This window comes from Scophthalmus maximus, chromosome 17, assembly GCF_022379125.1.
Source record: "Scophthalmus maximus strain ysfricsl-2021 chromosome 17, ASM2237912v1, whole genome shotgun sequence".
In the NCBI taxonomy this organism is placed as follows: Eukaryota; Metazoa; Chordata; class Actinopteri; order Pleuronectiformes; family Scophthalmidae; genus Scophthalmus; species Scophthalmus maximus.
In genome coordinates this window covers 20,033,461-20,059,872 of record NC_061531.1, presented here as the reverse complement: position 1 = coordinate 20,059,872, position 26,412 = coordinate 20,033,461, and the positions used below count along the sequence as shown (strand labels likewise).

At 50.5% G+C, this 26,412-nt stretch overlaps 2 protein-coding genes across 11 annotated transcripts in view; both read left to right on the top strand.

The window, feature by feature from the left end:
- Positions 1-13,402, top strand: part of LOC118289074 (caskin-2-like) — a 40,176-nt gene extending 26,774 nt beyond the window's left edge. For 3 of the 10 annotated variants that reach the window (XM_047328221.1, XM_035615763.2, XM_047328219.1), the window contains 17 exons: positions 165-260; positions 1,167-1,297; positions 1,445-1,553; positions 1,688-1,796; positions 1,900-1,994; positions 2,096-2,213; positions 3,126-3,299; positions 4,142-4,216; positions 6,162-6,292; positions 6,603-6,645; positions 6,996-7,093; positions 8,533-8,643; positions 8,808-8,909; positions 8,989-9,127; positions 9,210-10,877; positions 11,199-11,538; positions 11,656-13,402. In XM_047328221.1, coding sequence (XP_047184177.1) covers positions 165-260; positions 1,167-1,297; positions 1,445-1,553; positions 1,688-1,796; positions 1,900-1,994; positions 2,096-2,213; positions 3,126-3,299; positions 4,142-4,216; positions 6,162-6,292; positions 6,603-6,645; positions 6,996-7,093; positions 8,533-8,643; positions 8,808-8,909; positions 8,989-9,127; positions 9,210-10,877; positions 11,199-11,538; positions 11,656-11,752 — 3,636 coding nt within the window. In that variant the 3' untranslated portion in view covers positions 11,753-13,402. Of the gene's footprint in view, positions 1-164; positions 368-434; positions 1,064-1,166; positions 1,298-1,444; positions 1,554-1,687; positions 1,797-1,899; positions 1,995-2,095; positions 2,214-3,125; positions 3,300-4,141; positions 4,217-6,161; positions 6,293-6,602; positions 6,646-6,995; positions 7,094-8,532; positions 8,644-8,807; positions 8,910-8,988; positions 9,128-9,209; positions 10,878-11,198; positions 11,539-11,655 lie in introns of those variants that run through there. The other 7 variants (XM_047328227.1, XM_047328220.1, XM_047328225.1 and 4 more) reach the window with 6 other exon arrangements.
- Positions 13,403-13,729: 327 nt separating this feature from the next.
- LOC118289083 (major vault protein) lies at positions 13,730-26,119 on the top strand. The gene is made up of 17 exons (XM_035615776.2): positions 13,730-13,845; positions 16,782-16,961; positions 18,336-18,531; positions 18,634-18,757; positions 18,939-19,070; positions 19,389-19,483; positions 19,678-19,914; positions 20,076-20,201; positions 21,320-21,538; positions 21,693-21,928; positions 22,017-22,214; positions 23,028-23,172; positions 23,289-23,500; positions 23,999-24,115; positions 24,718-24,844; positions 25,340-25,528; positions 25,621-26,119. Exons 2-17 carry the CDS (start codon positions 16,798-16,800, stop codon positions 25,738-25,740), a joined length of 2,637 nt encoding a protein of 878 aa, XP_035471669.2. The 5' UTR covers positions 13,730-13,845; positions 16,782-16,797; the 3' UTR covers positions 25,741-26,119.
- The last annotated feature ends 293 nt before the right edge of the window (positions 26,120-26,412 follow it).

Here is a 26,412-nt window from a genome sequence, read left to right as displayed (position 1 = left end):
TACACAATGTAACTCAGCCAACAGTAAACAGGAAGTGAAGCTGAGGTCCCAGCGATGTGAACGTGTGGGAGCGACGATCGTGTTGTACATTAGCCTCCACAGCGCCACCTGCTGTGCGGGGAGCAGACTCTCACGTTAACGTGCTCACGTTTGTTTCTCTGCAGTCTGAGATGTTGCTGCAGCATCAGTCCAACCCGTGTCTGGTCAACAAGGCCAAGAAGACGCCTCTGGACCTCGCCTGTGAGTTCGGAAGAGTCAAGGTGAGCAAGGTGTTTCTTTTTTTCTTTTCAGGCTCCGCCCTCTCTTAAAAATGCATGAAGGTTGCTACACGCCTCTGGACCTCGCCTGTGAGTTCGGAAGAGTCAAGGTGAGCAAGGTGTTTCTTTTTTTCTTTTCAGGCTCCGCCCTCTCTTAAAAATGCATGAAGGTTGCTACGGTTACGCCTGGCGTCCACACTAAAGCCTCTAAAACAGACACTTTGGAAACGGAGATCCTTTTTTTTGTTCTGATGTGAAAACATGTTAGTATTTCTCTGTGTGTGTATGTGTCTGTGTGTGTGTGTGTGAGACGCTGCATTCAGACACATGGTCACACACACACAGTGGTTATGTTTAGAGTGTGTTAAAGCCTCAGCTGCTCTGTCGACGGCAGCTGCTGAGTTTCATTCCACAGACTTTCTGCTGCGACTGATCCACAACAGATCGTCCGTTTGTCTTTGAGTTGATCGATCGGCCGACAGTGACGCACGCCTTCTCTGTCTGTCTGACTACGATTGCACACTTATCACCGGTGCTTTTATTGTGAAACTCCCGGCTCGTCTCGGGCAGGAAGTGTGATCTGTCGCTGTTCAACGTGATGATTTATGATGCTAACAGTTAGCTCCACAAGCTAAAAGATTTTTAAAAAGCATTCCTGGCTCGGCCCCTTTGTTCAGTTCATAGATTCTTTGTGTATCAATGGCAGTTTTTATCTGTAACGTGAACTTGAAGCTGCAGCTGTGACTCACTGTGTCTCTGCTGCCAAACATCTGGATCCATTCACTGAAGTATGACCTCACCCTCAGGTGTGTGTGTGTGTGTGTGTGTGTGTGTGTGTGGCTTCATCTTGTTTTTACTCTCTCTTCAATTCATCCATTGACTTCTTCCCCCTCCTCATCCTCCTCTCAGGTGGCCCAGCTGTTGCTGAGCAGTAACATGGTGGTGGCGTTGTTGGAAGGAGAGAGGAAGGAGCCGACGGACTCGGCCTTCACCACGCCGCTGCACCTCGCCGCCCGCAACGGCCACAGAGACATCATACGGTGAGGCGGCCGCCGTCAGCTGATCACACGGTCACATGGTTCCCTGTCACGTCACGCCTGGATGCAAAACTCAACGTTTATGATGTGTGTGTGTGTGTGTGTGTGTGTGTGTGTGTGTGTGTGTGTGTGTGTGTGTGTGTTTTGCAGGCTGCTGCTGAATGCCGGCATTGACATCAACAAGACGGCCAAGTCCGGCACGGCGCTGCACGAGGCGTCTCTGTACGGAAAGACAGAGGTGGTGCGACTGCTGCTGGATGTGAGGACATACACACACACACACACACACACACACACTCACATCACACACCTCAGTCACACACACCGTCCTGTCCTACACAACCACATGCGTCACTTTTCAAAGCTCACGTGTCGTCCCGTCTCCCCCCGCAGGCCGGCGTCGACGTCAACATCCGGAACACCTACAACCAGACGGCGCTGGACATCGTCAACCAGTTCACCACGTCGCACGCCAGCAAGGAGATCAAGCAGCTGCTCAGAGGTCCCAGCGTGTTTTAATGTTTCGTTTGACTGCAACAACAAATAATAAAGATGTCGTCGATCCTTCGATCTGTCGATCTAACTCCAGATGTTTGGTTCCACAGATGCGACGGGGGTTCTGCAGGTCAGGGCCCTGAAGGACTACTGGAACCTCCACGATCCCACCGCCCTCAACATCCGAGCCGGTGACATCATCATGGTGAGACACTCGCACCTCGTTGTTCACCAGTCCTGAGCGGAACGTTTCTCTGCCGTGTTGACGAGTCGGTGCCTCGATGACCTGCGTCTCGTCTCCTTCAGGTGATGGAGCAGCACGTGGACGGACGCTGGAAAGGCCACATCCACGACAGCCCGCGGGGGACGGACCGGGTCGGCTTCTTCCCTCCGTCCATCGTGGAGGTCATCAGCAGGAGAAACGGTCAGTGTCACGTCACGACGAGGCCGTCAGTGAAAACGTGATCTGACGACAAAGTCTGTTGTAGAGTTTCGTCTATAGGTGCGTTTCTATCTGGATGTCCACAAGAGGAAAAGTTGAATATTCATAAAAAGAGATCTTTAGACATTTAGTTTTACTCTTGTTCAAGTTGGAAAAGTTGGTGTTTGGATCAGAAACAGAAGAAGAAGAAGAAGAGAGGGAACATGGCAGCAGATGGCAACATTGTCACGTTTCCTCCGTCACGAAGCTTTCATCACATTCATACGTCTGTAGTTTAATGACGTCATCTCTTCCTCTGTGGTGGTGTCATTAGCACCACCCTCTGTTTATCTCCTGATATTCACAGAACAGCAGAAATTCACCTTTTCTTTTTTAGATTTTCAAAAATTCTGTTAAAATTTTTGCCGTTGTCATTAAATCTCATGTAACACACACACACACACACACACATACACACACACACACACATACACAAACACACAGCCGTCCGACTGAGTCTTAACATGTGATTTGCAGATTAATTGCAAAGCAGAAAATCCCCAGATTCGTACTTCCTGTCGTGGTCGTTGTTTGTTTTCTTCGTCTCCGTCCCCCCGACGGTCGGTGGAGTCCGGTTTTTATTTTTACGTCAGCTGACCTCGTCAGGAGTCTGTACGGATCGGGGAGACGCTCGTCGCCTCGTGCCAGACGTGACATAGACGATCGTCGGCTCCGTCAGATCCTGAGTTAGGAACTAATCCTCCTGCTTCCAGACCTGCTGCCTCCTCCTCACCTCCTGCATCCGTCTCTCCATCCAACCACATAACGACTGACCTCCACCTCTAACCATCAGCTTGATAACTTCCCCCTCCTCCTCCTCCTCCTCCTGTTGTCCTCCCCCGTCTCGCCCTGTAGGGGGCACCCTGTCCCGGCACGCCTCGCTCCCCACCCAGCGCCAGCAGTCGCTGCCCAGAGCCCCCCTCTCCTCCAGCCTCAGCTCCGCCCCGCAGACCGATGACTGCTACACCCTGTACGCCCCCCCCACCCACGTGGTGCTGCCCCTGGCCAACGGCCTCACTGCCGGCACAGGTACACACACACACACACACACACACACACACACACACACAATCTCTCTGACACTTCATGTTTTTAACACACGACACTAAAAACTTTGCAACTAACTGATCATTTTCACTGTTGATTAATTCATTAACCAGTTCATCGCTGGATCGCACCCGTTCACAAAACATTCAGTAACATTTGAAGCGTCCGTGTTAGAGACGAGATTTGACGAGGGACTGAATCAGGACATTCTCCGCTTTCCAACGCACCTTTAACAAGGCCTTCGGGATGACCAGGGACGGCTCTGGGGAGGCAGAAACAGAAGCTCGTTGGGTCACTGGGGGCCGGGTGGGTCCTGGGCCTTTAGTGGCTGAACTGCGCCTCCTGGTGGTGAAAACCCAGAAGTGTCTGAACTGTGACTCACTCAGGAAGAGATGCTTTTACAAAACATCACGTCAACATGTCGCTGCTGTCAGGAAACAAAAATATCAAGCTAATCAATGAAAATATTCTCATTGAATACTTATTTATTAATATTTCAGCTCCTTGTCTCTCAGCTGTTTTTCGTCTCTACGTGAAGTATAAATAAAGTTCTGTCTGTTTCACTTTATCTTGACCTTCAGTAAATCACGTTGGGCTGATGAAACGTTCACGGCCCAGTTTTCATCTGGACTTTGGAGTTTCCGTGTTTGTTTTCGTAAGGGGGCGGGGCTTGAGATGTTGATAATCCTGTAGCCGCAGGCGGTGTCTCGTCACGTTAACATTTTGTCCTGGATATAATCTGAGAGATTAAAAAGTCAAGTCCAGGATGTGAACCTGAACGTATCAGTCGGCCGCTGACAGAACACAGTCTCTGTGTCTGATAGGTCCGTCTCCAAGCCGCCTGTCTCAGGCCGGTTGTCCCTTCCAGGACATCTGGGTTCTCAGAGACTCGTGTCATGGTAAGAGTCTTCGGACGACAGCGTCTCCTCCCCCCAGCTGTTCTGAAGCTGCATCTGTGCCCCGCTCAGCGCTCTGCACCAGGACCCCTCGCACCGAGACGCTGCCTCATGACACCACACCTCACCTCACACCTCACCTCACGCCATTTCAAATCAGTTTACATCGCCTCATTTCACATCAAGTTGCCTCATGACGCCACATGTCGCATCGTGTTGCCTTGTGTCGCCTCACGTACCCTCACGTACCCTCACGTAGCCTCACGTAGCCTCACGTAGCCTCACGTACCCTCCCGTACTCTCACGTAGCCTCACGTAGCCTCGCGTAGCCTCGCGTACCCTCACGTACTCTCACGTAGCCTCACGTACCCTCACGTACTCTCACGTAGCCTCACGTACCCTCACGTAGCCTCGCGTAGCCTCACGTACTCTCACGTAGCCTCACGTACCCTCACGTACCCTCACGTAGCCTCGCGTAGCCTCACGTACCCTCACGTAGCCTCGCGTAGCCTCACGTACTCTCACGTAGCCTCGCGTAGCCTCGCGTACCCTCCCGTACTCTCACGTAGCCTCACGTACCCTCACGTAGCCTCGCGTAGCCTCACGTACCCTCACGTACTCTCACGTAGCCTCACGTACCCTCACGTAGCCTCGCGTAGCCTCACGTACCCTCACGTACTCTCACGTACTCTCACGTAGCCTCGCGTAGCCTCGCGTACCCTCCCGTACTCTCACGTAGCCTCACGTACCCTCACGTAGCCTCACGTAGCCTCACGTACCCTCACGTAGCCTCACGTAGCCTCACGTACCCTCGCGTAGCCTCACGTACTCTCACGTACCCTCACGTACCCTCACGTAGCCTCGCGTAGCCTCACGTACTCTCACGTAGCCTCACGTAGCCTCACGTACCCTCGCGTAGCCTCACGTACCCTCACGTAGCCTCACGTAGCCTCACGTAGCCTCACGTAGCCTCACGTACCCTCACGTACTCTCACGTAGCCTCACGTAGCCTCACGTACCCTCACGTACCCTCACGTACTCTCACGTAGCCTCACGTAGCCTCACGTACTCTCACGTAGCCTCACGTACCCTCACGTACCCTCACGTACCCTCACGTACCCTCACGTAGCCTCACGTAGCCTCACGTAGCCTCACGTAGCCTCACGTAGCCTCACGTACCCTCACGTACCTTCACGTAGCCTCACGTAGCCTCACGTACCCTCACGTACCCTCACGTACTCTCACGTAGCCTCACGTACCCTCGCGTAGCCTCACGTACTCTCACGTAGCCTCACGTACCCTCACGTACCCTCACGTACCCTCACGTAGCCTCACGTAGCCTCACGTACTCTCACGTACCCTCACGTAGCCTCACGTACCCTCGCGTAGCCTCACGTACTCTCACGTAGCCTCACGTACCTTCACGTACCCTCACGTAGCCTCACGTAGCCTCACGTAGCCTCACGTACTCTCACGTACCCTTACGTCGCCTCTTGTCTCCTCTCCATCTTGGTGTGGGGGGTCCTAACGCTCTTCCCTGTATCGTCTGCTTCAGGCCGCCGCTCTGCTGCTCAGTGCTGCCACCGAGTGACAGCAGAGCGTCATCACATCCTCCGGTGTAAAGCATCTGTTGTTCAGGATCTGGTTTAGTTTGAAACATTCTGATCATATGTAGCGGCTGTAGTTTCTGGAGTTTCTATGGATTTGATAGACGCATCAGTGACTCTCGCCTCTGACGATCAAACACTTTCTCCTCTGTTGAAGCCTGAAGCTCCTCGACTGACTCGCTCCGCTCTGCCACAGCTCGGCTTTTATACCAGATCCCTGCATCCTGCTCGTCGTCGCCGCCCGGCCCCTCGGCCTGCTGCTTCCCTCGGTCTGACGCCGCCGCTCGCCACTCCCTCCTGCACGTGGTCCATTGAAGTCTTGTTGTTTTTTTCGTTTGCAGCAGGCGACAGGAACAGCGTCGGGAGCACCGGCAGCGTGGGCAGCACCCGGAGCGCTGGCAGCGGTCAGAGCACCGAGAGCAACAGTGCACCCAACGGCGTCCAACACCACACTGGTCACCATGACAACAAGGTACACAACGCACTGTCGGACCGATACGAGCGCTGAGGCGGTTTTAAAAGACTGTCCAGCTGTGTTTCATGTCAATTAATGTTTTAAAAGATGATCCAACTAAACATTTCATTTAATTTTATTGATTATTGATTGATTATTACAGGAAAAAGTGATAAGTGATTCATAATCATAACATCACACGATTCATGCAATATATGATGAGGTGACGCAAAAAATACTAATTAGATTTACTCTTCAGTGTATTCATATTGTTTTCCTTCATGAATCCAGATTCCCTCTGATCCTGTGGTTTGTCTGTATGTTGCAGGCGGCGCCCCCTGCTGCCGACTGTGGATCCGATCAACCTGCAGGTACTTAATAAACATGCAGTCAGACAAATTTCATATTACATCCTCATCTTCTGTTACTTTCCTCCTTTTCCTTTTTTAAATATAATAAATTGGAATAAATAATTCATTTTCCAGATTCATCTCCAGAGAAACTAGAGAAGGTACTATTTAAGAAATAGAAATTCTCTTCCGAGGTTTAACATTATGTGAAGAGAAGATATTGTCGTATGATGAGCCATGTTCTTAACCCAATAAATAACATCAGGCTGAAGACAAACAGTTTGTGAATGTCTGGACGTGACAGATCATCCTCACAGAGTTTGTCAGATATTCTGAGCAGCAGCAGCTGATCAGTGATGTCGTCGCTGCAGGTTTGACGCCGCGGCGGCAGACGGTGACGGTGCAGCGACCAGCAGAGCAGAGCTTCTCTCCGCAGTTTGTTCGTCCTCAGCAGCTGCTGGAGGGGAAGGTGAGGCACCTCCCACCACATCCAGTCTCATGTCCTTTCTCTGTGAGAAGCACAAAATACAGTCAAGTCTGTTTTTGAATATGTATATATCTTAAAAAATATTTTTTTTATCTCGATCCATGAATTATTCTCTGCTAAAAAGCTTCTGTCTCACAATGTTAAAGAAAGAGATCAAACATTCCTTGCCCCGTCCCCTTTGTCCTGATCCACACCAACATTTCATGGATTCTTTATTGAATCATGTTCCATCAGACTGACACACAGGTCCATGTTCCATCAGACAGACAGACAAGTACATGTTCCATCAGACAGACAGACAGACTTACCGACAGACAGACAGGTCGATGTTCCATCAGACAGACAGACAGACAAGTACATGTTCCATCAGACAGACAGACAGACTTACCGACAGACAGACAGGTCCATGTTCCATCAGACAGACAGACAAGTACATGTTCCATCAGACAGACAGACAGACTGACACACAGGTCCATGTTCCATCAGACAGACAGGTCCATGTTCCATCAGACTGACAGACAGGTCCATGTTCCATCAGACAGACAGACAGACTGACACACAGGTCCATGTTCCATCAGACAGACAGACAGGTCCATGTTCCATCAGACTGACACACAGGTCCATGTTCCATCAGACAGACAGACAAGTCCATGTTCCATCAGACAGACAGACAGGTCCATGTTCCATCAGACAGACAGACAGGTCCATGTTCCATCAGACAGACAGACAGGTCCATGTTCCATCAGACTGACAGACAGGTCCATGTTCCATCAGACTGACACACAGGTCCATGTTCCATCAGACAGACAGACAAGTCCATGTTCCATCAGACAGACAGACAGGTCCATGTTCCATCAGACAGACAGACAGGTCCATGTTCCATCAGACAGACAGACAGGTCCATGTTCCATCAGACTGACAGACAGGTCCATGTTCCATCAGACTGACAGACAGGTCCATGTTCCATCAGACTGACAGACAGGTCCATGTTCCATCAGACAGACAGACAGGTCCATGTTCCATCAGACTGACAGACAGGTCCATGTTCCATCAGACTGACAGACAGGTCCATGTTCCATCAGACAAACAGACAAGTCCATGTTCCATCAGACAGACAGACAGACTGACACACAGGTCCATGTTCCATCAGACAAACAGACAAGTCCATGTTCCATCAGACAGACAGACAGACTGACACACAGGTCCATGTTCCATCAGACAAACAGACAAGTCCATGTTCCATCAGACAGACAGACAGGTCCATGTTCCATCAGACAGACAGGCAGACAGACAGACAACTTTATATACATCCTCGCCATGAACAAAGTACATATACGTGTGAAAGACAAAAGTTTCCGTCATGAATAAAAGGTTTGCAGCTTCCTTCTCGTGTGTCATGAGGGACATTGCTCGTGTTTCAGGATGCAGAGGCCATCTACCAGTGGCTGAGTGAGTTCCAGCTGGAGCAGTACACCGGGAACTTCATCAGTGTCGGTTACGACGTACCGACCATCAGCAGGATGACGCCAGAGGTAAAACACACACTGACTGTTTACTTTGCTTCTTATAATCCACACAATAGCAACTGTACCAACAACCACACGCAGTGCCTGGCGCAAAGAGATGCCACTTCATCATTACGCTTCTTTGCATTGACTTTGTATGTTACCTAATTCCTTGACTCTCCTTTCTGCAGGACCTGACCGCCATCGGAGTGACCAAACCAGGCCACCGAAAGAAAATATCCATGGAGATCAACAACTTGAACATCCCCGAGTGGCTGCCCGAATACATTCCGGTAAGACTCTTCACTGCTGAACACACTGATCTCCCAGCACTGCGTCCAGCTGATGTAGCCGATGTGTTCTCTCTCACAGTCGGACCTGGTCGAGTGGCTCAGTGCCATCGGCCTCCCGCAGTACCACAAGCAACTGTCGGAAAACGGCTACGACTCCATCAGCATCGTCAGAGACCTGACCTGGGAGGACCTGCAGGAGATCGGCATCACCAAGCTGGGTGAGGACACGTCATGGTCCCAGTGTGACCGTTTACACCAGAGATCTTGACTGTGGTGTGACGGTTGACTTGTTCCCTGCAGGCCACCAGAAGAAGCTGATGTTGGCGGTGAAGAAACTGTGTGACATCCACAGGGCGATCCTCCTGGCTGAATCAGGCGGGGGCACGCTGCGACGCAAAGGCCCCGGAGCCCTCCACCTGGTCACCATCGAGCCGGCCGACTCTGCAGGGGAATGCTCTTCTCCCCACACCCCAAAGATGCTGAGCTTCCAGGACAGCGAGCTGAGTGCCGAGCTGCAGACGGCCATGTCCAGCCACTACGGCGGCTGCGAGGACGGTTTGGCCATCAAGAACGCAGTGGGAATGTCCCAGAGCCAAGAGAGTATCGACACTCGGTCCCGGGGCTCCGGCCGCTCCCAGGAGCCTCCTACAGCTTCCATCAGCCCCCACAGCTGGTCCCAGGAGAGCATGGACAACAGCCCAGCCAAGGAGAGGAACATCCCCGAGGGCTGGGACCAGAGGCCCCTGCAGCAGCAGCCGCTGCCCAAGCAGGTTCCTCTGGGCACGGCCACTGTGTTCAAGTACCCGGCCGTCCCAGCCAAGCCCAAACTGTCTGGATCTCCTGGCCCCTCCCCTCATGGCTCCCCAGCACTCAAGGGTTTCAGCTACCTGCATTCTCATTGTGGCTCCACAGACCTGAGCTCATCTCCCCGGCCCGAAGGCCAGACCAGGACCCTGAACCTGCCTAAGAAGCGCAGCCAGAGCATGACCCGCTACGCTCTGTCAGACGGGGAGCCGGACGAGGACGAGGACGAACCTGCTGTTCCCTCTGGGAACCTGCTGTCATATGCCACATTGACCCGTAAGCCGGGTCGCAGCCAGCTGGCTCGGTTACAGTCGAGTCCAGAAAAGAACGGCAACGTAGGACGCAGTCAGTCGTTTGCGGTGCGCGCCCGGAAAAAAGGTCCCCCTCCGCCCCCGCCAAAGAGACTGAGTTCGGTGAGTAGCACCACGAGCGGCGAGCTGAGCGACAGCAGCCCAACGTCGTCTGAAGGCAGGGTGGTGACTGACAGTCCAGGGAGTGTCAGGAGCATCATGGCGTCTCTGGAAGGAAGCACAGAGGGGAGGAACTCCCCAGGACCCAGACCAGACCTCGTACACCAGGAGCCGCCTCCCCCCTCCCTCATCTCTGCAGGGCAGGAACCCAGAGAAGCTACCGGGGTGAGGAGGAGGGTGCAGAGCGAGTGCATTCTGACCCACACCAGCGCCGAGCCGGACCGAGGGGTGAAGTCCGACTCGGAGGAGGAAGAATCGAAAGGTCCGAGTCTGGAAGGCTCCTCGTCCCCTCAGAACAGCTCCAGCGAGTGCATCCCCTTCGCAGAGGAGGGCAACCTGACCATCAAACAGAGGCCCAAGGCTCCGGGGCCTCCCAGGGCCGAGGCCGTGCTGGAGCCCCCGGAGAAACCAGCCGCCAAGAACCTGGAGTTGCCCGAGTTTAATCTGAAGGAGTCGGACACTGTGAAGCGCCGACACAAACCCAAAGACAAGGAGCAGGAAGGAGGTTCCCCCAGCCGGGAGGGAGCAGGCAGCAGGCCTCCGTCCCAGTGCCAGGAGGAGGTCAGTCTGAGGATCAGCGAGGCGGGTCCGCAGAGGCCGTCCAGTCCGGCTTCAGGGTCCATCAAACCTCCGCTCTCCCCGAAACCTGCCGTCGCCCCGAAACCGGTGCGCCACAGTCTCCTGGCTGCACAAGGTAAGATACACAAACCTGACACACTCACACACACACACACACACACACACACTAACACACACTCACACACACGGGACTCGTGGCCCTAGACTTGTCTTGGAACTGGACTTGGTACTTTGCTTGGTACTGTATTTTGCTCTTGACACTGGAACCTGTTGCCACTGATTTCATACTGTACTTGTTGTTCCTGACTCAGGCTTTGACTTGGGGTGTATTGCTCTAGACTTGGGTCTTGATACTTTTGACTTTGGACTTAACTTGGAACTTTTTTTGGAACTGATTGGAACTTGTTGGTCTTGATGCTGATCTCTGTCTCCTCAGCAGCAGGACTCTCTTCTCCAGCTGTGACCGTCAGTGGGGTTCAAAGTGTGGCCTTTGCTTCTCCATCCTCTCTTATCCATGGGCCCCCAGCTCCAGCTCCGGCTCCAGCTCCAGCTCCAGCTCCGGCTCCGGCTCCAGCTCCAGCTCCAGCCCCGGCCCCACAGAGTCCCTCTCTGATAGCAGAGAGGTCTCAGGTGTGTGTGGCGGGTCCGGGTCTTGTCCCAGAGTCGTCCTGTGGGACCGAGGTGGTTCAGCAGAGACTGGATCAGACCAGCACGTCTCTGGAAGCAGCTCTGAAGGCCGTCGAGAGGAAACTGAACCTGGAGGACAACTCCGACGGGTAAGACCATCATGTTTCATGTGACATACAGTCTACGTATTAAATGGGAGATCACTTATATTTTTGGTTTATATGTTGGTGATGTTCAGTTTATCGTGCTTCGTGTCTTCACACCAGCGGAGCGAACAGGGTGAAGTCTGCGGGGACGATCCTGGACGACATCGGCAACATGTTCGACGACCTGGCCGACCAGCTGGACGCCATGTTGGACTGAAGACCCTCAAGCTCAGCAAGTGAAACACAGGAAGAACAAAGACTCCAGAGTCTGAGGTCAAACCCCAGCACTTCACCTCCACTAACTGACTCCTTCTCTCACACATGGAGCTGAAATCAGCTGAATCCGGTTTGACACAACGCGTCATCTCGTCGTGTCTTATCAATCACGAAGCAAACAAAGAGACGAACGCTGGACCGGCAGCGCCTCATCATCATCATCATCATCATCATCATCTTCATCATTATCATCATCATCCTCATCTTCATCATCATCTTCATCATCATCTTCTTCATCATCTTCATCATCATCATCCTCATCTTCATCATCATCTTCATCATCATCTTTGTCATCATCTTCATCATCATCTTCGTCATCATCCTCATCATCATCATCTTCGTCAGCTCTATGGGGAGAAGCTCCTGAGCCGATCATTATCGTTGGACACTAATATTGTAAAATGAATTTTAATATGTTGAGTTTATAGAGAGCTGTCTCGTTTCTTTTTAGCCTCTTTTAGCTCCTTGTTTCGGTTCATGCAGATGAGTCGTGTTTCCGTTTAACTGTCAAACGATTTCGAATGAACTTCTGAAATGTCGCCAAGAAGAAAAAGAAAATCCATGAAGAAGAAGTAGTGATGTTGAAACAAGGAGTTGTTTGCTCTGACAAAAGACGTCGAAGAAAAGAAGAAAAATGGAGACGAGGCTTCAGGAGTTTTTTAACTGGGCCAGTTGTAATTATTCTTTCTTCTTCTTCTTCTTCTCTAGAGGAGGAAACAGCTAAATCACATGAATTCAATGTTTCACCGTTTCACTTATTCGGACAACGTGTTTCCATCTCCCAGTTAACATGTTAACTCCTTTTTCTACAAAGGCAAACGCCTCCTCATGCGAGTGTAAAAACTTTTCTTTTGTGCGATCGTGCCAGAGATGAAACTGGACGGTTTCACTTCAGCTCTCGATCCAGCTCCATTTCACATTATACTTTTATAATATTTAAAAAAAAAAATCTATTTTATACCAAGTGATCTTTAACCACATGTCGTCTGTTGTGTGTGTGTGTGTGTGTGTGTGTGTGACTAATGTTGTGTATAAAAGGGAAGAGAAGCATGTGGAAGACACAATGTGACGTGTCAGTAACAAACATACTATTTTTTGATATTCATCATTTTAGCCAAATTAGTATTTAAATGAGACTTATCTAAATATGTATATTGTTCACTAGAGGTTTATATACAGAAGCAGATATTCAACCAAAGGTCTTTGTACAGATTCTCCTTAGATATTTTCCACGTTTAAAAGAAAAGCTGTTTTTCCTCCTGGGTGTTTTATGGAATGTTGTTTGTATGAATAAAGTTTCTGTGTCGCATGCTGTAGCTCGAAGGGAAACGCGTTTTTTAATCTGAGAGAAAGAGACTGTTACATCGTGATCCTCTGTTCTTCATCTCAGAGTCTCAGGAAATTCCCCCCGGACTTGAACGCACCAGCTCCTCCGCGTTCGCCTGCTCAGTTCTGAAGACTTTATATATATATATATATATATATGTATTTACATTGTTTGAAAACCTATCGGTTAAAGTATTTAGCTTTTTGTCCATGAATGATTTTTCTATGCCACATTATTAAAAATAAAATCCATGAACTCAAATAACTAACTGTTCTAATTGGGGGGGGGGCAGCAGTTACAGTACCACAGTGAAATTACTTCATGTACAGCACCACAGTAAATGTACTTTATGTACTTCATGTATAGTAGCACAGTAAAAGTACTTCACTCAGTTACAGTACCAAAGTAAAAGTAATTAATGTAGTTACAGTAACAGTACAAGTACTTCATGTACAACGACAAGGTAAAAGTACATAATGTAGTTACAGTAACAGTCAAAGTACTTCATCTGAATATGAATCGGGATCAGATCAGATCATCCGGTTGAAACCATCTGATCGTGACGTGGCTCTGCAGTCGCAGTAGGTAAACCACGTGACTTCTGCTCCTTCCCGCAGCCACGCCCACTTCTTCTTCCGGGTTCCTGCAGGTCGAGGCCGGACCCGCCCCGCCTCCCTCACTCCGCTGCGGACCGTCACCGGGACGAGGTAAGAAGCTGCAGAACTCGAATGAACATAACCAAACCTTCACATCGGCATGAATGTCACACGCAGATCAGCTTCTTAATTCAACAATAAGGCAACTTCGAGCTCTGACTCGTCGGTCTCCGCCTCGAGCACTGCGATGTGAAGCGGGCGTCACACGGTGGATGTGGAGCGATTTAAAATGTCTGTCATCGCCTCCCAGAGCCAGTGGCTGTTAATGAACACACGCCGAACTCAACACAGCTTCTTATAGACTCCTACAATACTCGAAGTTATACTCTGCCAGGTGTGAACAGGGCCGGACGAGGAAGAGGAGTTTAAATTTGGAAGTTTTCGAAGGGAGTTTGGTTGTTGCGTTCTTTGTTGTTTTTAATTTCCAGGAAGCTGACTCATGTTACAAGTTCAACCTCCGTGTGTTGATGCTCAGAGGCTCCACACTGATCCGCGGGTGTGACTGTGAGTCATGATGTCGACTGGTCCGCAGAGAAAAACCAGCTACTGAACTTATTAAATCACAGCTGACGCACTTCACTTCACCTCCAGTCCACCTCTAGTCCTCCAGATCTCTAGACCTCCAGTCCTCTAGTCCTCTAGACCTCCAGACCTCCAGTCCTCTAGTCCTCCAGATCTCTAGACCTCTAGTCCTCTAGTCCTCCAGATCTCTAGACCTCCAGTCCTCTAGTCCTCCAGATCTCTAGTCCTCCAGTCCTCTAGTCCTCTAGACCTCCAGACCTCCAGTCCTCTAGTCCTCTAGACCTCCAGACCTCCAGTCCTCTAGTCCTCCAGATCTCTAGACCTCCAGTCCTCTAGTCCTCCAGATCTCTAGACCTCTAGTCCTCTAGTCCTCCAGATCTCTAGACCTCCAGTCCTCCAGTCCTCTAGTCCTCCAGATCTCTAGTCCTCCAGTCCTCTAGTCCTCTAGACCTCCAGACCTCCAGTCCTCTAGTCCTCCAGATCTCTAGTCCTCCAGTCCTCTAGTCCTCTAGACCTCCAGACCTCCAGTCCTCTAGTCCTCTAGACCTCCAGACCTCCAGTCCTCTAGTCCTCCAGATCTCTAGTCCTCCAGTCCTCTAGTCCTCTAGACCTCCAGACCTCCAGTCCTCTAGTTCTCCAGATCTCTAGACCTCCAGTCCTCCAGTCCTCTAGTCCTCCAGATCTCTAGTCCTCCAGTCCTCTAGTCCTCTAGACCTCCAGACCTCCAGTCCTCTAGTCCTCGTACTCTAGACCTCTAGTCCTCTAGTCCTCTAGACCTCCAGACCTCCAGTCCTCTAGTCCTCCAGATCTCTAGACCTCTAGTCCTCTAGTCCTCCAGATCTCTAGACCTCCAGTCCTCTAGTCCTCTAGACCTCCAGTCCTCTAGTCCTCTAGTCCTCTAGTCCTCCAGTCCTCTAGTCCTCCAGATCTCTAGACCTCCAGTCCTCTAGTCCTCCAGATCTCTAGACCTCCAGTCCTCTAGTCCTCTAGACCTCCAGACCTCCAGTCCTCTAGTCCTCCAGATCTCTAGACCTCTAGTCCTCTAGTCCTCCAGATCTCTAGACCTCCAGTCCTCTAGTCCTCTAGACCTCCAGTCCTCTAGTCCTCTAGTCCTCTAGTCCTCCAGTCCTCTAGTCCTCCAGATCTCTAGTCCTCCAGTCCTCTAGTCCTCCAGATCTCTAGTCCTCTAGTCCTCTAGTCCTCTAGTCCTCTAGACCTCTAGACCTCCAGACCTCCAGTCCTCTAGTCCTCTAGTCCTCTAGTCCTCCAGTCCTCTAGTCCTCCAGATCTCTAGTCCTCTAGTCCTCTAGTCCTCTAGACCTCCAGACCTCCAGACCTCCAGTCATCCAGTCCTCCAGTCCTCCCTCCAGACCTCCAGTCCTCCCTCCAGTCCTCCAGTCCTCCCTCCAGTCCTCCCTCCAGTCCTCCCTCCAGACCTCCGGTCCTCCAGTCCTCCAGTCCTCTAGTCCTCCAGTCCTCCGGTCCTCCAGACCTCCAGTCCTCCAGTCCAGTCCAGCTCGTTCTGCAGAGAACCCTCCTGCTGGTGGATGACGTCACAGGGTCTCAGTCACTTCCCTGCTGACCTTTAACCTCAGAAGCTACTTTTTAAATAAAGACTAAACAACTTCCTGTAAATTCCACGTTTCTTGTCTGTGACATGTCGTATGAACGTATTTACTTCTGGTGATGTCATGGGATTTTTATTATTGTTTTCTTTTGTGTTATTAATTTGTGTTAACACTCATTTCAGTGTTAACACAAATAAAAAAGTGTTTTCCTATGAAAATTTAGATTTTGGAATATGACGTTTAGTCTTGTTCGACTCGGTTGCCACTTCCTGTCACACTTCCTTAAACAAAACAATAACCATAAAAAACCTCATCTGAGTTTTGTACGGTGGCCCTGAAGTGACAAACACAAGGACAAATCAAAATGAACAGAAGAATGCAGCTCAATAAATCCTCATTTCACGAAGAGTAAAGATCCATGTTTCACTTGTGGCTGCAACTAACAATTATTTTCTTAATCGATTATTCTTTCGATAATTTTCTCGATTAATCGATTAGTTGTTCGGTTCATGAAATGGTGAAAAATTTTGATCGTGTTTCACAAAACTCCAACATGATGATTTGTTTGTTCACACCAAAGATCTTCAGTTCACTGTCACAGAGGAGCAAAGAAACCAGAACATATTCTCATGTAAGAATCTGAAATCAGAAGAATTTGGACTCTTTTTTTCTCCCATAAAAACTACTTGAACCGATTTATCGATTATCAAAATAGTTGGCGATTAATTTAGCAGTCGATTACTAATCGATTAACTGTTGCAGCTCTAATTCAGTTCAGTAGATACAGTATATATTAACATTAGGACAAGTTCCCTTTTTCTTTTTGAAAGTGGGTCGAGCCCACATGGGGTTTCTGTGATGTCACTAACAAGGCCACGCCTCCTCTCGTCTCCACAGAGTTACGTTTTGGACCATGTCGAAGAAGCCAGGAAACCGTGGGCCGGAGGGCGAGGGGCCGATGGAGGCGTCGATCATCCGGATCCCACCTCATCACTACATCCACGTGCTGGACCAGAACACCAACATCGCCCGCGTGGAGATCGGACCGCTCACCTACATCCGCCAGGACAACGAGAGGTCAGAGAGGCCACGCCTAGTTTCTAATAACTCGTCACTGTTGCTATGAGTCGGGATAAAACGATAACAGTAATTATTGCATTATGAATAAATCAATGGCAATATGACCAAAGTTCAATATGGTCCATTTACAGTCACATAAACCATAAAGCACCGGATGTATATTAGGGGCATGGTTACAGCGTGATTGACAGCTGGTACCGTCCAATGGGTGCTTAGTGTTCTCAAGCGCTCAGTCAGGCCACACCCCCCCGCTCCTCCTAATACTGTTACTAAAGGGCTTTTTAAACAAGATGGCGCCACACAAAATGCAGAACTGGAGGCTTCAAAATGGCCACTCGCAAACCAACCAGGAAGACGTCACGGCCACGTTCTCTCCCTGATTGGTTCACACACAGATACTATTCAAAAACAGCTTCACTGTGTGTTTTGTTAGCGTTAGCATGTGTTGTGTAATAATAACAACGTTGACACGTTAATCCACCACCGTGAGGCTGGAAACAAAAGCCGAGCTACAGCTGTCAATCAATCACGTTGACGTTGTGGACATACTGGAGGTTTGTTGACTGTGGGCGGAGCCGACAGTGATTGATTGTGACCCTCAGTGAGTCACATGATTAAAGGAGCTGATTACGTTTGTTTGACCGAATGAAACTTTTCATTCTTCAGTGAAGGAAAACGACTAATCACAACTTTTGTCTCATGTTCTGGCGTCAGAGTCGATTTAACCAGTGTGTTGTAACGGTCAACACACACACACACACACACACACACACACACACACACACACTGCTGCTATGGATACAGTAATTCACTGTTTTACTCGCACAGACACAATCATTGGTTCCCGACCCGTCGTAGCCTCTGATCCAATAGACGTTATCCACACACACCCAACTCGATGTCACACCCACATTTACTAGATCCATCATGTGTCAGTATGTGTCTCGCTATAATCTGATCAGATTACCTGTGGGTTTCTGCTCTTTGGAAAGAGGCCAAAGAGCATTTTATTTGCCCTTTTTTCTACCTGATGATGTAAGTACAGCATGACGTCATCTGCGTATGTGCTGATTCTGCTCAGTCGAAGGTTCATTTTAGCCTTCAAAGTTTCCCTGTGGAACTCCTCAATCCTTAACCACATGGAGGCGCTGTCCGTTCAGAAGAGATCAAACTGTTTCAACACATTAGAACTTTTATCATTTTAGTGATGAAAACTTTTCAATAAAAGTCAAGTAAACATTTTTCATTATTGTTCAGTTGATTCATGGTTTAAAAAAAAAAGAAAAATTGAAAAATGTCCTTCACAGGTTCACAGATATCACGTTGATGTCTGAAGTACGTGACGGCAGATTTTCACGTGTCCTTCCGCAGAGTTCTCTTTGCACCGGTTCGTATGATCATCGTGCCGCCGCGTCACTACTGCGTGGTCGCCAACCCCGTCTCCCGCGACGACAACGGTCAGGTCCTCTTCGACCAGTCGGGTCAGGCCAAGCTCCGCCACGCAGACCTGGAGATCCGCCTGAGCCAGGACCCGTTCCCCCTGTACCCCGGAGAGGACGTCCAGCAGGTCTGTGTGACGAGCCACCGACCGCGTCGTACGAGACGAAAAGATAAAATTCTGTTTGACGTTGAGACGAGTCGTATGTGACGGCCTGTGTTTGTGTCGCAGGACGTGACGGCGCTGCAGATCGTGTATCCGGACACGGCGCTGCGTCTGCAGGCGCTGCTCGACTTCCAGGAGACGGGAGGCGAGAAGAGAGTCGCCGGAGACGAGTGGCTGTTCGAAGGACCGGGTACTAAAAAAGATCAAATAATTCTCTCATTCCAAACATGCACTCAAGTCATGTTAACCTAAAGTCATTAAATATTGAGTCATACTGAGTCATTAAGCATTTTGTCAATTGCATACAATATGTTCTAGTGACCTGTGTGACCTCTGACCTGTGACCTGGTGTCTCTCTCTCTCTCTGTCAGGTACCTACATCCCCAGGAAGGAGGTCGCCGTCCTGGAGACCATCAAGGCGACGGTGATCCGAGAGAACCAGGCGATCAGACTGAGAGCTCGCAAGGAAGGAGTGGACAGAGGAGGAGTCCAGAGAGTCACAGGTCTCTCACACACACACACACACACACACACACACACACACACACACACACACACACACACACACACACACACACACGTACACACACTCACACACACACACACACACACTCACACACACACACACGTGTACACACACACACACACGTACACACACACACACGCACACACACACACACACACACACACGTACACACACACACACACACACTCACACACAGACACACACACACACACACACACAAATCCTGATACAAATGTTAATTACGTAATTATGTCATTTTGTAATGATGTAATCATGTTGTGTCCGTGTGTGACAGGCGAGGAGTGGCTGGTCAGTAAAGTGGGCGCGTACCTTCCAGGGGCCCATGAAGAGGTCATTGACATCGTGAATGCCTTCATCCTGACGGACAAGGTGACGGAGCCGCTCCTGAACGTCTCACTCTGAGCTCGAGTTTGTCGTTTTGTCACGAGCATGTAAACGTCACATCCTGGTCCCAGGAACCAGGAACTAGTCCTGAGACCTGACGGAAAAACGATGCCATAAACAAAAATCCCAGTTCTATGAATCAGTGTGAATGAAGCTGTGTGTCTGTGGTGTCCCGTCAGAAAGCGCTCCACGTCCGCGCCCTGCGACCTTTCAAGGACACAGGCGGCCGCGACCGGCGCACGGGCGAGGAGTGGCTGGTCACCATGGCCGACCGGGAGGCTCACATCCCCTCGGTGGCGGAGGAGGTGGTGGGCGTGGTGGACGTGACCACGCTGAGCAGCAGGCAGTACTGCGTGATCCTGGACCCGGTCGGACCCGACGGGAAACCTCAGCTGGGCCAGAAGAGGGTGGTGAAGGTGAGCGGACGCTGGAGGAGTCAGAACTTAGTTCATGAACCTAAACTGTGTGTGTGAAGGTTGATCAGTTTCTATACCAACGTATCAGTACGTCTTGTTCAGTAGATTTCAGTTTGGTCTCTGATGTTCACTCTTCTGATTCCTTCTTCTGTCTCCGTCAGGGCGAGCGCTCCTTTTTCCTGCAGCCGGGGGAGCTCCTTGAACACGGCATCCAGGACGTGTACGTGCTGTCGGAGGAGGAAGGTCTGGTGCTGAGAGCGGTGGAGGCGTTCAACGACACCGAGGAGGTGAGGAGGAGGAGGAGGAGGAGGAGTGGGAGGAGGAGTGGGAGGAGGAGGAGTGGGAGGAGGAGGAGGAGGAGGAGCGGGAGGAGGAGTGGGAGGAGGAGGATTGGAGGAGGAGGAGTGGAGGAGGAGGAGAGGAGGAGTGGGAGGAGGAGGAGGAGTGGGAGGAGGAGTGGGAGGAGGAGGAGTGGGAGGAGGAGGAGGAGGAGGAGCGGGAGGAGGAGTGGGAGGAGGAGGATTGGAGGAGGAGGAGTGGAGGAGGAGGAGAGGAGGAGTGGGAGGAGGAGGAGGAGTGGGAGGACGAGGAGTCAATCCTGGTTTGATTTGGCGACACCTGTGGTTACCGTGGTATTAGCAGGCTGGTACCTGCTCCTTCACAGGAAGAACAAAATGTGATTTATTCACAGAGAGACAGACAGATACAGACAGACCATCTAATCCATTATTTTTTTAATTTGAAACATAATTAGCTCTGTTATTGATTTATTTCTGCAGGACGTTAATTTTTTTCTGATCAAACGAGCTGGAACATGAGAACTGACGTCAGCAGAAACAGAGTGACAATCCTGCTCCTGCATAATAAAGTTGCTCTTGTGAAACCGGTTGATGCCGGAAGAGATTAGAAAAAAGCAAACGGACTTTGAGACGACAGAGGAGTGTCTCCGTCTCCGTCTCCGTCTCCGTCTCCGTCTCCGTCTCCTCTGCAGAATTGGGAGGAGGAGGCGGTGGTTGTGGGGCAGGAAGCAGCTGTTTGAGGAGGAGGTGACTCTGTCCTCCTCTGAACATCCTCCCTTCCTAACCGGGCTAACCCATGATCCCCCGACTCTCTTCTTCTTCTTCTTTTTCTTCTTCTTCTCTTTCCGGTACATCAAACCTTCCCTCCCCGTCCTCCTCTGACGCCCTGATCGCTCTTCATCATCCACCCGTTCACCTTCACTTCCTCCTTTTCAAATCTTTCCCTCCACATTCTGTTTTTTTTTATGTTATTATTTTACTCTCAGCACCGCCTCTCCCCCATCCCCTCCCCCCCTGCACCTCCTCCTCCCCCGCCGCTCCAGTGCATCGCCATGTTAACCCTTCTCTCCGTCGTCCTCCTCTCTCTCCGCCGCTCTGTCTGCCAGCTCGACGAGGAGGAGGAGGAGGCCGAGGAGCAGCCGGTGCAGGAGAGGGCCAAGAGATCCCGCAGGAGCGGCGTCCTCCGTCGGCCCGGAGACCGCTGGATGCTGCGCGGCCCCATCGAGTACGTCCCGCCCACCTCTGTGGAGGTGATGCTGACACGTCACGCCATCCCGCTGGACGAGAACGAGGGAATCTACGTCCGCGACATCAAAACGGGAAAGGTACGAGTTACTGGTCAACGAGCGAGTTCTTACGATGAGACCTTCGACGATGCGTCAGTTAAACGGGGGTAGATCAGTTTAGGTCTTTTTACAACTAGAAGCAAGTCCTGTGACATGGTGGGATCATGTGACAGATTCAGCTCCTCCCTCTCAGGTGCGTGCGGTGATCGGTCACACCTACATGCTGACTCACGATGAGGAGCTGTGGCCGAAGGACCTTCCCGCTAAAGTGGAGACCCTGCTGGCCTCTCCCCACGACCCGCTGGCCGACCGCTCGGACCGGACCATGACCGGCAGCAGCCAGCCCAGGGACAAGACCCGGGTCGTCTCCTACAGGGTCCCCCACAACGCCGCCGTCCAGGTGTACGACTACAGGGAGAAGAAGGCCAGGTGGGACTCGGGCCTCCGGTCCTGATGCGGGGGGACGTGGGGAGGTTAGTTAACCAGGCTGACGTTGGTGATGTGGTCTCGTCTTCAGGGTGGTGTTCGGTCCGGAGATGGTGATGCTGGGACCCGACGAGCAGTTCACCGTGCTGTCGCTGTCAGGAGACAAGCCCAAGAGAGCCAACGTCATCAAGGCCATCTGCCTCCTGCTGGGACCCGACTTCTGCACCGACATCATCACCATCGAGACGGCCGACCACGCCCGGCTGCAGCTGCAGCTGTCCTACAACTGGTAACTGCACCACACCGAGCAGCTCAGTTACTACACATCATGTACACACTCGTACATCATCTTGTATCTAAGATACAGATTCTTTTCAGTTCAGATAGAGAAGAGCTCGTCCCTCAGGGTTCAACTTTAGGTCCCCTGTTATTTTCACTTGCTTCCTCTTGACCCCTGTGTGTCAGTTCAGTATTTTATTATCACCATTATGCAGATGACACTCAGCTTTACTTACCAATTACAGTACAACCCGAAAACACATCTTACTATCTGCCTCGATGATATTGAATGCTGGATGTCAAGGAAAACCAAACTGTCTCTTCTCTGGCTTCTCTTAACTTTGATAAACACGTTCTAGTGCTGACAAATAAACTCAAGTCATGTTAACCTGAAAAAGACCTGGACACGAGAAGTCGTCTTCTCGGCACAGATGAACTCGCTTTTAACCACGCGTACACATCATGGCTGATGCACGTCCCCAGAAATGAACGCTAAGCGCCCGCACGATGCAATACGCACATGAACAGTAAGGGGCAGTGTAGGGACAGAGACATTGATACGTCGTACAATTAAGTGCTTCACATATGACACTGCGATCTTGCTCTTTCTGCTGGGTCGCCATGTTTTTTTATTTACAGAAGGTAAATCCTTAAGTTGTAAACGTTCTGAGTTTTGTGGGGCCCTCTAGTGGAATACTGCAGAGACATGCTTAGTACATCGCAAGTCCCGCTGGATAAATGTGGTCGTCTGAGGTACAAGGTTCCGTCCTGCACGACTCCCTGACTTCGACATGTCGCTCATCCTCTCGCTCTCTCTCCTCAGGCACTTTGAACTAAAATCTCCTGCGGACGCTGCCGATGCCACCGCTCTGTTCTCCGTCCCGGACTTCGTGGGAGACGCCTGTAAAGCCATCGCCTCGCGGGTCAGAGGCGCCGTCGCCTCCGTGCAGTTTGACGACTTCCACAAGGTTCGTGTTTCACCGTCCGCTGCTCTTTTGTCACCGTGTGTTGAGTTTTATGTTCAGAATGAAGCAGAAGTTTGACACTGGTCGTTATTAATTTCCTTTTTTTGTTTTGTCTGCAGAACTCAAACCGGATCATCTGCTCATCCGTGTTCGGCTTCGACGAGAAGCTGGCGGTCCGTTCCTGCCTTCGCTTCCCCCAGAACAACCTGGTGATCAGCAGCGTGGACATCCAGTCCGTGGAGCCGGTCGACCAGAGGACGCGAGACGCCCTGCAGAAGAGCGTCCAGCTCGCCATCGAGATCACCACCAACTCCCAGGAGGCGGCCGCACGGTCCGACACACACACACACACACACACACACACACACACACACACACACACACACACACACTCACGCACACGCACACGCACACGCACCACACGCACGCACGCACGCACGCACGCACGCACGCACGCACGCACGCACGCACGCACGCACGCACGCACACACACCACACACACACACACACACACACTCACACACCACACACACACACACACACACACACACACACACACACACACACACTCACACACACACACCACACACACACACACTCACACACACACACCACACACACACACACACACACCACACACACACACAACACACACACACACACACACACACACTCACACACACACACACACACACACACACACACACACACACACACACTCACACACACACACACACACGGTTTCTACAGATCATCAGAAAGAAAAACTCCCTCCCTGATTTTCACATGTGGGCTGTGAGACTTTGACCGTGTTGTTGCGTCTGCGCAGCCACGAGGCGGAGCGTCTGGAGCAGGAGGCTCGGGGGAAACTGGAGCGCCAGAGGATCACCGACCAGGCCGAGGCCGAGAGGACCAGGAAGGAGCTGCTGGAGCTGGAGGCTCTGAGGTGACTCACCTGGATCCACCTCGTACCAAATGAACCAGCCTTAAAAAGTCTAGTTTGTTGATCCATAGAACAACATCTGACGCCACCGGGGGCCACGTTTGCGTCACTGGTCGTTGGTTTTCGTTGTGTAGTTTTATTTCACTTTGCTTGAAGCAAAAACACATTTAAACTTGAGACCGGTGTCAAGTCTTGGCAGCTGCTACAGCTTAGTGGGTTTCACCGCTGACTTTGGTTTGGAAGGTCAGAGTTTGATTCCCGGTCAGGACCCTGAGGCAAGGTCGTTACCCGCCTCCCTCTGAAATGAGTCAAAAATTGATGATGTTAGTCGCTTTTGACAAAAGCGTCAGCAAAATTAATGTCATATAATGAAACTTTTTTAAATAGTTACGTTAAACCCATGAAAATCTTATTTTAGACTTTTTAGGAAACAATAAATTTAATCATAAATTGTGTGTGTGTGTGTGTGTGTGTGTGTGTGTGTGTGTGTGTGTGTGTGTGTGTGTGTGTGTGTGTGTGTGTGTGTGTGTGTGTGTGTGTGTGTGTGTGTGTGTGTGTGTGTGTGTGTGTGTGTGTGTGTGTGTGTGTGTGTGTGTGTGTGTCAGTGCTGCGGTGGAGAGCACAGGAGCAGCGAAGGCCGAGGCTCAGTCCCGGGCCGAGGCGGCTCGTATCCAGGGGGAGGCGGCCGTCAACGAGGCCAAGCTGAAGGCCGAGGCTCAGCGGATCGAGGCGGTACGTCTTCACTTCACAGAATCAAGATAAAATGCAAATAACAGAGTTGATGGCGTCAGCTGGTGTCATAAAAAGTCCACAAAGCGTTTCACCAAAACATTAGTTAATGTTTAAACCTCTTTTAAAATTCATGTCAATACTGTTACATCAAATACTTAAACTCTTTAACTTGTGCAACTGAGCCTGAACAATGTTTTACTCGTGATAAGAGCTACGTGACGTCAAGATTCGTGTGAGAAGATACCAAAACAAATATCGGTACAAAATGAACACGATCGGAAACTTCACTCTGCGCCGTTAAACACTTTCTGTCCCGACTCTCCGATGTTGAGTGTGGTTATTAAGTCCTAAATGTACTGAGACAGAGACAGAGTGTTTCCATGGAGACAGACATTCTGTCTGTTTGATGCAAGAGTTAAATACATCACGCGGACCGGGATAGGCAGGTTCTTTGGGACTACCATGCACTGACCACTTGTTGATCTGTGTGTGCAGGAGGGGGAGCTGCAGCGGCTGGCGAAGGCCCGTGAGCAGGAGCTGAGCTACAAGAAGGAGATGGATCATCTGGAGGTGGAGAAGCAGGAGCGTCTGGCTCAGATCGAGAGTCAGCGGTTCAGGGAGCTGGTGCAGAGTCTGGGCAGCGACACGCTGAAGGAGATGGCCCGAGCCGGACCCGAGCTGCAGGTACTGGACTGGACTGGACTCCTCCCACTGAAACGAGCGTCTGATCGGTCGGGTCACAACGTAATCTGAGCCGTCTCTTTTTTCCCCTCCAGGTCAAGATGCTTCAGGCTCTGGGGCTGAAGTCCACCCTCATCACGGACGGGTCGTCGCCCATCAACCTCTTCACCACTGCGAACGGCCTGCTGGGGGCGCTGCCGGGGCAGGGACAGTGAGGGAGGGAGGAAATGTCCAGAAGTAAACCTCCACAGATTCTCTTCGTACTGTGATCGGACTCACAGACGCGCTGGTGTTTCTCAGGTTTACTTTAGGACAGAAGTTCCGGCGATGAAGAAAGAATCTGCTCTACATTCTACGTTTAGTTGCCATGTCTGACGGCCAAAGAATATTCTGTTTCTGCTTCACTCTACGTCCACGAGGAATAAAAAAATATATATACTCGCATGCAATGCTAATGTTTACATAATCCACAATAAACATCTGTCTCTGTGGGGATGAAATGAAGATCGATAACCAACGTTTGCCTTAAAGAAGTTTCTGTTTCTCCACAAAGAAACGATGTGACGACATTAAAGTTCTGCTGCTTTACACAAAGTCTCTGCTGTAGTTTGTTGCTTTACCACCTTACTATATGATATTTTAAAGATATGTATTAGACATTTTTCATAACTTACTATATTGTGATATTTTAAAGATATGTAATAGGACATTTTTCCATACCTTGATATATGATTTTGGACAGACGTTCTTAAGATGAACAATATTATCATCATCCTTTTAAAAAATCCTGTGAGGCAGTTGGACATGACGTCCACTGATGAATTATTATTATTTATTACCTAAACATTTTTCATACAGTCGTGAAATGAATGGAAATTTTACGGCTA